This window comes from Piliocolobus tephrosceles, chromosome 4 (assembly GCF_002776525.5).
Source record: "Piliocolobus tephrosceles isolate RC106 chromosome 4, ASM277652v3, whole genome shotgun sequence".
Lineage (NCBI taxonomy): Eukaryota > Metazoa > Chordata > Mammalia > Primates > Cercopithecidae > Piliocolobus > Piliocolobus tephrosceles.
In genome coordinates this window covers 49,547,041-49,558,243 of record NC_045437.1, presented here as the reverse complement: position 1 = coordinate 49,558,243, position 11,203 = coordinate 49,547,041, and the positions used below count along the sequence as shown (strand labels likewise).

The 11,203-nt window shown below is 44.9% G+C and overlaps 1 protein-coding gene across 3 annotated transcripts in view; it reads left to right on the top strand.

Annotated features, from left to right (window-relative positions):
• Positions 1-3,095: 3,095 nt before the first annotated feature.
• The window catches only part of OCLN (occludin), a 58,227-nt gene continuing 50,119 nt past the window's right edge, over positions 3,096-11,203 (top strand). For 2 of the 3 annotated variants that reach the window (XM_023207927.1, XM_023207925.1), the window contains exons 1-2: positions 3,096-3,462; positions 10,872-10,988. In XM_023207927.1, the coding sequence (XP_023063695.1) occupies positions 10,939-10,988 (50 nt within the window). In that variant the 5' untranslated portion in view covers positions 3,096-3,462; positions 10,872-10,938. Of the gene's footprint in view, positions 3,463-3,603; positions 3,715-10,871; positions 10,989-11,203 lie in introns of those variants that run through there. The other variant, XM_023207924.1, reaches the window with a different exon arrangement.

Below are 11,203 nucleotides of genomic sequence, written 5' to 3'. Positions count from 1 at the left end.
TCCAGCACATAGTTATGGAATTCCTATGTGACAGGAACTATTTCAGGCAGATAGAATACAGCAATGGCTTGTTAAATTTATTGAGACTTGTTTCATGGCTCAGCATATAGACTGTCTTGGTGAATGTTCCACATTCCCACCAACAGACTTATAAAGATAGTATTGTTTATTATCATCTCAAATTTATGGTGGAAAAAAATGAGGCTTATGTAGTTCAATTTCCTTTAGTCCTACCCAGTTACCAGGTAGCAACACTGGAATTTCAAACGAAATTTCTGACACCATAATCTGAGCTCTTAAGTTTCTCTTTTACACATAAAAAAGGAGAAAAAAATTGTTTTTTCATCTTATCATCCATTTGACTACAGGTAAAGTCAACAAGTTTCTAATCACAGGGTTCTTCTGAAAATAATATTTACATTACTCTGAGTCATAGGGATTTTCATCAAGTAATATCCAATAGTGGATACTACTCAATACTACTGTGAGTTGCCAAGAAGGAATATTTGGTAAAAATATAGTAGTTAAATTTTGCTATAATTTATGATTATGTAAATTTTAGATTAAATCGAGCATGGCATCATTTAACATCCAACAAATTTTGTTTTGGTATTGAAGAATGATGTGTTTAAGTTTTAAGGCTGGATTTTGCTTTCTAGACACTTTCAACTACCAAATATACACAATATTGGGCAATAGTTAACTGTTCTTTTGATGCTGTGTTGTTTAGTTTTCTTTTTTTTTTTGAGACGGAGTCTTGCTCTGTCGCCCAGGCTGGAGTGCAGTGGCCGGATCTCAGCTCACTGCAAGCTCCGCCTCCCGGGTTTACGCCATTCTCCTGCCTCAGCCTCCCGAGTAGCTGGGACTACAGGCGCCCGCCACCTCGCCCGGCTAGTTTTTTGTAATTTTTAGTAGAGACGGGGTTTTCACCGTCTTAGCCAGGATAGTCTTGATCTCCTGACCTCGTGATCCGCCCGTCTCAGCCTCCCAAAGTGCTGGGATTACAGGGTTGAACCACCGCGCCCGGCGATGCTGTGTTGTTTAGAAAATTAATCTCAAGTGAATAAAATAGAATTCATATATTTCAACTTAATGAATCCTATTATTCCATATGGATGAACTCAGAACTAACTAGAAAGTAAGTTTCACAGAGATTTTTGAGTTTTGTTCACTCATGTGTACCGAGCACTCAGAAAATAGTTGAAGGAATGAATTGGGAAAGCAAATAAAATATGAAAGCTAACCTTCTACCCAACACAACATGTCTTTGAGTTTAAGTTTAGGGTGGGAATAAGAAAAATAACATGATACGCATAAGTTATTATCTTAAAATGATAAAAAGTTTAATTTAAAAACCTAATTTACCAAGAGAACTGAAAACATACATCCACAAAAAAACTTGTACACAAATATTCATAGTAACATTATTCATAGCATCCCCAAAGGAAAAACAACCCAAATGTTCATCAATAGATGAATGATTAAACAAAATGTGATACATCGATACAATGGAATATTATTCAGTTATAAAAAGGAACGAAGTACTGATACACACTACAACATGGATGAACCTTTAAAACATTATGCTAAGTGAAAGAAGACAGACACAAAGGGCACATATTGTATTATCCATTCATATAAAATGTCCAGAACAGGCAAATTAATAGAGACAGAAAGTACATTAGTGGTTGACGAGGGATGAGGGGTGAGGGGAAATGGAGAGTGACTATTAATGGGCATGGGGTTTCTTTTGGGGGTGATTAAAATGGAATTAGATGGTGGTGATGGTTGTACAATCTGGTGAGTATACTAAAACCCACTGAATTGTACGTGCCCTTTAAAAGGGTGAATTTTATGGTATGTGAACTCTCTTTTATAAAGTGGAAAAAAACTCCTAAGATCTCTTCAGAACATATCAAAATACATAATGAAATAATGGACATGTGTTTACAAATCTGAGAGTATTAGGAAATGTTCCCTTGTTTAATTATAAACCAAGTGGAATGTTTGGAGATTTCAGTAATCTGACAGGGAACATTAAGAGGATTAACCTGACTTCCCCAGTGTTAACAATACCATTTTAAACTGCATCATTCAAAAACTACATAGTCATATTAAAGCATTTGCAGCAATGACTTCCACGAAAAAAATACCAATTAAATTAATTACCCATTAAAGCTGTCATCATCTGAAATACCTCATATTTACATAGTGCTTTTACTTCCTTAAGTATGAATTGTGCCTTAAGATCTAATGTATGGGAGAGTCACATCGCCAACCATTTAATTAAAGGTAGAGAAGTGGGTGGGATTGGATAGAAATTTATTAGCAATGCTGACATTCCAGATTGGAACGCAAAGACAAGCAGGATTTAAGAAACCTAACAGTTCGCTTTCAATGCAGATAGTTAAATGCCAAGAACTATAATTACTTCATCCTGGAGTACAATTTAAAAATATGTTGAAAAACAACAAACATACATAAAAATACACACAGTGTTAAGTGCAGACTATGAAATTTCCTTTGGAACCAGAATCCAGATCAAGAAATAGAATACAGCACCCAGGACTAAGGTGCTTTTTCGTTTTCTTAAAAAAATAAATAAACCAGGTTTATTTTGCTTTTTAAGTAGGGTTCTTAAAGCACTACAGGTTGGTAAACAAAGTATAAGGTGCTTTTTCTTAGGCCAAAGAGCCATAATAGTTTAAATCTCCCCGTCCCCAAGAGCGGACCAGTTGCATTTCGGACAGGGTGGGCTGGGGAGGACCCTGAGGTGGTGACGTGTAAACTGTATTATGCACTTTAGCTTGCTGGACGGCAACTAACAGCTACAGCAGTTCACCCTCATTTTATCCCCACTAAGTAATTGTCTTATTCTGAATCTAGAGATTCAGAAATAGCGCCAATATTTACACACGAGTTTTGAAATTTTCCCAGGAGTCTTTCGTGGGAGCAACAAATCTAGATGCCTTTTTCCAGCAACAGTTCAATCAAATTTTGGAAGAAAAGTGTCCCGTGAGGACGTGCCTTTCCTATCAAAGTGCTTAGTGCCTAGACCCTTTCCGGAGGAAACAGTCCCCTCCGGACCTCGTTCGGCCTCTCTCCGTCAGACACCCAAGATTCCATGTGAAGCAGGCGGAGCACCAAACGCACCCCTAGCTGGTCCGGGACCCCCATCCGTGCTGCCCTCTGGGAGCCCGCGCTTCTCCTCTGCGCTCCGCCCCTCAGGCCGGAACATCGCGTGGTTCCTTTAACAGCGCGCTGGCAGGGTGTGGGAAGCAGGGCTGCGTCCTCCCGCCCCCTCCCATCCGAGTTTCAGGTGAATGGGTCACCCAGGGAGGAGGCCGACACACCACACCTACAGTCCCGCGCCCACCTCTCCCTCCCAGCTTCCTCCGGCGGAGGCGGCAAGAACCGAGAGCTAGGGCCAGAGCGCCGAGGAGCCCGTCCGGGACGCAGCAGGTGGGTCTCTCGGCGCTGGCCCGCAGGCTTCCCGCACCCCCCCCTCCACGTTGGTGCGCATGCCCGGGGGCAGGGCCGGTTGTAGGGAGGAGGGGGAGGAGGGGAAGGAGAGAGAGGAGGGGGAGGAGACGTCCCCAGCCCAGTCCCTGGCTGCGCTCTGGCGGTCGGCGCGGCGTCAGGTGCGCCCGCCAGGTGAGCACGCTCACTGGCTCCGTTGGCCCCCGGTGGGTCGGGCCCAGGTGCGGCAAGTGGGTGAGTGTTGGGCGCGGCGTCAGGCGCGCACGGGAGCCCCCAGGGTCCCCGTGGGGGGACCGCGGCGCCTCTGTTAGGGGAGGTGCGGGGGGAGGACGCTCCGCACTGGTTTCGGTGGCAGTTTCGTCCCCGGGCTGGGACTCGTGGGAACCGGAGAGGCGCGGGTCTGCGGAGAGAGCAGCACCGGCCAACTTGGGAGGCTGCCTCCCCGGGCAGGGGGCGGCTTGGAGCCGCCGATCAAGCTTTATTCCGCGGAGACGCTTAAAGCTAGCAGTGCCTCAGCGGCGCGGGCAACTTTTCACTTTTATGAGGCAGGACATTCCTGAACAGCGACGATCCTGCATCAGCTCTGGGGCTGCAGTTTTGGGGGCGGCCCTCATGGAGAGGGGTCCTGCGCCCAGCTTGTTGGGGGTCCTAAGCTTGAGGCTGCAGCGAGGGACTGCTTGCTGGTCCGGGCGGCTTAGATCCCAGGGGGAATTTCATCCCTTCCGCTCCCACCCCACCCCTTTGGGTATGCCGGGGAGACGGGGGCTGGATTCAGTCTGTGAAATATTCCGGGAGTCACGGTGTGGGCCACACTGGCTACTTCGAATCCACTTGTTGGGAGTTGTGTGAACCCGCGCCGATTTAAGCTGGGGTTCAGGGAGTTAATTTCTAGTGAAGCTGTAGTTCGAGGGAAGCTGCTCACGCTTGGGATTCTCACCCGTGACCAAAAGGGCTGCCGCCAGGGGGGCGGAACTGCCTCCGGGCGGTGCCTGCCCAGCGAACGCGGGCGCGCGCTGCCCAGGAGCGCCTCGGGGCGCACGGACGCCGGGACCCGCGCCCAGCCGGACCACGGAGTTTGGGGACCTCCGGGACTGGGCCGGTCCCGCACGCCAGCCATGTTGCCTGCGTGGAAGGAAGCTTGCGGGGAGCGGGGGTCAAGGGCCAAGATGGCCTCTGCGCCTAGGGGTTGGGAGCGGCGCCGAGGTCCTCGCGCTCCTCGGGAAGCCACCGGGCCCGAGGGGAAAACCGCGGCATCCTCAGGCCGGACCCGGGGCTCGCTGGCTACACTGCCCGCTTGGGGAATTTAGGAGGCGGCGGCTTTCTAGGCCAGTTAGTGTGTGGCCCTTATGCAACAGGTGTATTATTGGGATACCTGGAAAAGAGAAACACTTCCCATGAAGGCACTTATGGTGATTTAGAAAACTGGGCATTCCCAAGTGTAACAATAGTTCTTTTGCACTGTACGTATGAGTCGTTTTTTTTTGTTTTTATTTTTGTTTTTTTTTTTCTTGCTTTTTTGAGACGGAATCCGGCTGTGTCTCCCAGGCTGGAGTGCAGTGGCGTGATCTGGGCTCACTGCAACCTCTGCCTCCCGGGTTCAAGTGATTCTCCTGCTCAGCCTCCCGAGTAGCTGGGATTATAAGCCCAACTAATTTTCGTATTTTTAGTAGAGACGAGGTTTCACCATGTTGGCCAAGATGGTCTCGATCTCCTGACCTTGTGATCTACCTGCCTTAGCCTCCCAAAGTGCTGGGATTACAGGTGTGAGCCACTGTGCCTGGCCAGCTTTTCTAGATCTTTAATGATCTTAGTCACCCTCCTGGAGAGGCACGTAGTTTAGAATGTGATATACAAATCAGGTTTTGTTTGTTCTTTTTAATAGCGTATTATTCCTAGATATGAGCACTATTTCTGTGAATAAAGTTTGGGATCGCTTGTTAGCTTTTGTTGAAATTCTTACCAAAGAAATACACCTTTAAAAATGAACGATTGTTAAATTAGTTCTCCTCTATACTGTACTATGGAATTGACTTTTAAAAAATTCAGTTTACTGCTGGGCGTGGTGGCTCATGCCTGTAATCCCAGCACTTTGGGAGGCCGAGGCGGGTGGATCACTTGAGGTCAGGAGTTTGAGACCAGCTTGGTTAACATGGTAAAACCCCATTTCTACCAAAAATAAAAAATTAGCCTGGCCTGGTGGCATGCGCTGGTAATCTCAGCTACTCAGGAGGCTGAGGTGGGAGAATTGCTTGAATCTGGGAGGTGGAGGTTGCACTGAGCTGAGATCACGCCATTGCATTCCAGGCTGGGCGACAGAGCTAGACTCTGTCTCAAAAGAAAAAGAAAAAAAAAATTCAGTTTACATTTTAAAAATGACTCATTTATGCCACCAATATGGTCACCCTTCAGTATCTGTGAGAGGTTGCTTCCAGGACCCCATGATACTAAAATCTGAGGAGGCTGAAGTCCCTGTTACAAAATAGCTTTGTATTTGCATATGGCCTAAATGCTCTTGTATACTTTTTTTTTAAATTTTTTTTTGAGACAGAATCTCACTGCATCATCTAGGCTGGAGTGCAGTGATGGCAGTTTTGGCCCACTGCAAACTCTGCGTCCTGGGCTCAAGCGATTCTCCTGCCTCAGCCTCTGAAGTAGCTGGGATTACAGGCATGCACCACCACGCCCAGCTAATTTTTGTATTTTTAGTAGAGACAGGGTTTCATCATGTTGGCCATGCTGGTGTCGAACTTCTGACCTCAAGTGATCCGCCTGTCTTGGGCTCCCAAAGAGCTGGAATTACAGGTGTGAGCCTGTTGTACAAGCCAGACCTCTTGTAGACTTTAAATAATCTCTAGGTTAGTTATAATACCTAATACAGTGTAAATGCTACGTAGAATTGTGATATTGTAGTTTTAAAAATCTGTATGTTTTGTTTTACTGTTTATTTTTTTTTTTTGACAAGGTATTACTGTTACTCAGGCTGGAATACAGTGACGTGATCATGGCTCTCACTCCAGCCTCAACTTCCTCTGCTCAAGAGATCCTCCCACCTCAGTCTCTTGAGTAGCTGGAGCTTATAGGCACATGCCACCATGCCTGGCTAATTTTAAGAAAAATTTTTTGTGGAGATGGGGTCTTGCTATGTTGCTGTGGTCGGTCTTGAACCCCTGGGTTGAAGTGATCTTCCTGCCTTAGCTTCCTAGAGTGTTGGGATTACAGGTGTGAACCACTGTACCTGCCTTGTTATTTTTAATTTTTTTTCCCCTGAATGTTTTCTGTCTGAGGTTGGTTGAATCTGGATTTAAAACCCATGGATGTGGAGCGTCAGCTGTATTTGAAAATGGATACAGTATACCTAAGTGCCTAAGCACTGAAATTTCTCACTTTCAGGATAACCACCTTATGATGAATGCAGTTGCCCATTTTCTTGAAGACTTTTTCTTGTGTTTTTTTTTGTTTTTTTTTTTTTTTTTTTTTTTTTTTGAGCTGGAGTTTCGCTCTGTTGCCAGGCTGGAGTGCATTGGCATGATCTCTGCTCACTGCAACCTCCTCCTCCTGGATTCAAGAGATTCTCCTGCCTCAGCCTCCTGAGTAGCTGGGGATACAGGAGCACGTCGCCACGCCCAGCTCACTTTTGTATTTTTTTAGTAGAGACGGGGTTTCACCAGTTGGCCAGGATAGTCTCCATCTCTTGACCTCGTGATCCACCCACCTCGGCCTCCCAAAGTGCTGGGATTACAGGTGTGAGCCACAGCGCTTGGCTCTTTAAGACTTTTTCTTATCCCAGTGCAGAGGTCAGGATTATTCCTGCATTTGACAGAGGAGTGCACTTAGAGGAGATAAAGAATTTGTCAGATTGTGAGCCAGTAAATGGGGGCTGTTAAAACCACTAGGTTGTTTTAAACTCATCATTCTTATTTTACAGAGAGTTCTTGTTTAGTGTTGATGGCCTAGCCAGTGGGTTAGTTATCCTTTCCAGCATGTTTGGTCAGCTGCAAATCTGGATAAGCTGTCTCCTCCACTTTGTGGTTACCACTGGAGACCTCCCACCAGGTGGACATAAATGGTTCATTCTTTTGTGCTAATGGGGTGCCATAATTCAGCCCCTTGGGAATCTGCCCACCCACACAAGGATGTGCTCAAGATTCTCAGGATTCTTTCTTTCTGCATTCCCTTCATCCACCAGTCTGGTAACCTTCCCAGAAAAGGAAGTGAAGTTGGTGTGGCATGACTTGTTCTTAACGAGCTTGCTTTTTTTTTTTTTTTGAGACGGAGTTTTGCTCTTTTTGCCCAGGCTGGAGTGCAATGGCGCAATATTGGCTCACTGCAACGTCCGCTTCCCAGGTTCAAGCGATTCTCCTACCTCAACCTCCCAAGGAGCTGGGTTTACAGGCATGCACCAACATGCCTGGCTAATTTTTCGTGTTTTTAGCAGAGATGGGGTTTCACCATGTTGGTCTGCTGGTCTTGAACTCCTTGCCTCCAGCAATCCACCTGCCTCTGCCTCCCAAGTGCTGGGATTACAGGTGTGAGCCACCTCGCCTGGCCTAAAATCAGTTTTCCTTAATGTTCTTTTTCTGAACATCAGTTTGGAAGACAGTTTGGACTTTTGCCTTTTTATAGTACCATAACATTTTGGCCTAAATTGCTCATTTGTGTGTGTGTTTCACCATTATTAGAATATAGAGAAATTGACCAGGTGTGTTGGCTCATGCCTGTAATCCCAGTACTTTGGGAGGCCAAGGCAGGTGGATAGTTTGAGCTCAGGGGTTTGAGACCAGCCTGGGCAACATAGTGATACTTTACTAAAAAAAACAAAAATTAGCCAGGCGTGGTGGCATGTGCCTGTAGTCCAGCTACTTGGGAGGCTGAGGCGGGAGGATGGCTTGAGCCTGGGAGGCAGGTTGCAGTGAGCTGAGATGATGGCACTGCATTTCATCCTGGGCGACAGAGTGAGACCTTGTCTCAAAAAAAAAAAAAAAAGTATAGAGAAATTGACTTGAGTGCTAGTTACAGGGCTGTGTACACTTACGATTTCTGCACTTTATGGTATACTTTAATAAAGTGGTTTTCAAAAATGTAGAAAAGTCATCTTCATGTCTTTGGAAAATTATGCTAATTGTGTTGGTGTTATTAACATTGTATTTCCATCTTTGAGGATTTATTTAATAGTTGGGCAGAGTTTAATTCTGAGAGATTTAATTATCCGCAACACGGTGAAACCCTGTCTTTACTAAAAATACAAACAATGATCTGGGCGTGGCAGCATGTGCCTATAGTCCCAGCTACTCTGGAGGCTGAGGCAGAAGAATTGCTTGAAGCTGGGAGGCAGAGGTTGCAGTGAGCTGAGATCGTGCCAATGCATTCCATCCTGGCGACAGAGCGAGACTCGGCTCAAAAAAAAAAAAAAAGGAAGAGTTGCCATTAATTTAAAAAAAAGTTTTAACAGTTTGAATTGATGTACTGCTGTTAGTATAGTAATGTATGATTGTACAGGCCTTATTAGAAAAGGAAAACAAATCAGATACTTTAATATACTCATTATAGATGTTGCTCAAGTGTCATTCAAGGATCATACCTTTTAAAGTTACTCTGATACTTTTCCATTACCTTCAACTTGAAAACACAAGAGGTTTTGCAGGCAGAGATATCCATGGTCCAATCTGGTTCCTGTAAACATTCAACAAATTATTTGGACATCTACTATGTGCCAGGCATTGTTTTAATCAGTGAACAAAACAAGCAAACATTCCTGTTCACGTGGAATTTACCTTCTAGTAGATCTCAAAGTTCCCTACTCTACTAATCACTGGTATAGCCTGGAAAGAATTTATTGTTGGTTCAACATAGCTAAGGAGTGGGATAAAGTTCTGTAGCTGATGTGGGAAGTACCTTGCCAGTGTCTCCAGCACTGGGTTTTCTAGAATAATCCTTAAGCTTTGTAGGTTTGGGAGTTGTGTGTTTACCACATCTTGCTGAGACTTGTCTTTTTCCTGGAGAGCTCTCGGTGCCCATGGATCCACCTCCAGACCTAGGCAGACGATCTCCATCTTCACTGCCTCGTGGATGCTAACACCAGCTGTGCGCTCCCCACAAAAGCTGGTGTTTCCCAAATGGAACTCATTGTTTCAAACTAGCATAGTGAAAAGCACAGGAGATCATCTGGGTTCAAGTTACATCTGAGTGACTCACTGTCATACATATAACCTTGAGCGTATTACTTTACATCTCTTTCTGACCCTCTTTGCATCTGTAAAGTGACTAATCAACCATGGAGGGTTGTTTAGAGGATGAAAGGAGGATTTTGTTTAAAACACCCAGCACGTCGGTAGGTGTCTGCTGAACGGTAGTTTCCTTCCCATCTTCTGTCTCCTAAGCTAGTCTTTCATTGTTGCCTCACACCTAGGTTTGCTGCTGCTGACTCTAGGTGCTTCTTTTTACTGTTGACTTTGTCCTTCAAATTTGTTTCAAATCAAACTTACACCTCCCTTGCCGAGAATCATGAACTGGCTCCCTGTTTCCTACCTGAAGGAAGTGAGACATTTCCACTAGACTTTCAAAGCCCTCCTTTTTCTTACTCATCCTCCATCCACTATATTCTTACTGTAACCTTATTTTAAAAGACTACACCATTCCACCATGTTCCCACCTGGTCTCCTCACTGTTCCATAAGCTAGCCACCTGTGTATCAGCACCACACCAGCCTGGAAGAACCAGGACCCCAGCGCTGGCTCTCATGCGTCACTCCCACAGGCTCTCCTGGTCTAGTGTAGGCACTTAATACATGCTTGGTGAGTGAAATTGCTTCTCAGATGTTTAGGAACTTGTGCTGAAGAACGTTAGGACAAAATTTCAGAAAACGACCAATTAATACTATGCATATTGTCTTTTCTCCCTTTGTATAAAAAGTATGCTCGGTTTTGAAGACTTGGAAAAGGAGATAAGGGGAAAATATCTACAATTCTGCCATTTATAGATTCATTTTATTACCTTTTTTTAATGATAAAGGCATTTAACCCATTAGATTGTTAGTTTGCATTGAGGAGCTAGTATGTGCTAGTGCTGCTATATGTGCACTTTCATATGCATTCTCATTTAATATGAACTTTCAAAAGTAATATGGAATTATATATATTTTGAATTTTTGTGCAAAAAATAGAGGAATTAGCCGGGCATGGTGGTGCACATCTGTAGTCCCAGCTACTTCGGAAGCTGAGGTAGGAGGAGGGCTTGAGCTTGGGAGGTCAAGGCTGCAGTGAGCTGTGATTGGACCACTGCACTCCAGCCTGGGTGACAGGGTGAGACCCTCTCTTGGTGGGGGCGAGGGGGTGAAGAAAAGAAAGAAATTGTGAGCTCAGTAGTAATGCCATAACCCTACTTTTGTTGCTTAGATTGGTGTATCTTGGAAGCTATAGGGCATTGCTCATCCTGAAGATCAGCTGACCATTGACATCAGCCATGTCGTCCAGGCCTCTTGAAAGTCCACCTCCTTACAGACCTGATGAATTGTAAGTAAACAATCCTGTAATTATTCTCTTTTAAAAAGTCTGTCATGTGTAAACAGTAAGTATGGTTGTGTTTGCTTTTAAAAATAAAACGATACGTGTACTTGTAAATTTAAATTGTATCAAAGGGTCTGCACTGAAAAGTGAATTTCTCTCAACTTTCAGAGTGACAGTTTGTCTTTGCTAGGACAACTACTGTCACCAGTTGCTAATGTTTG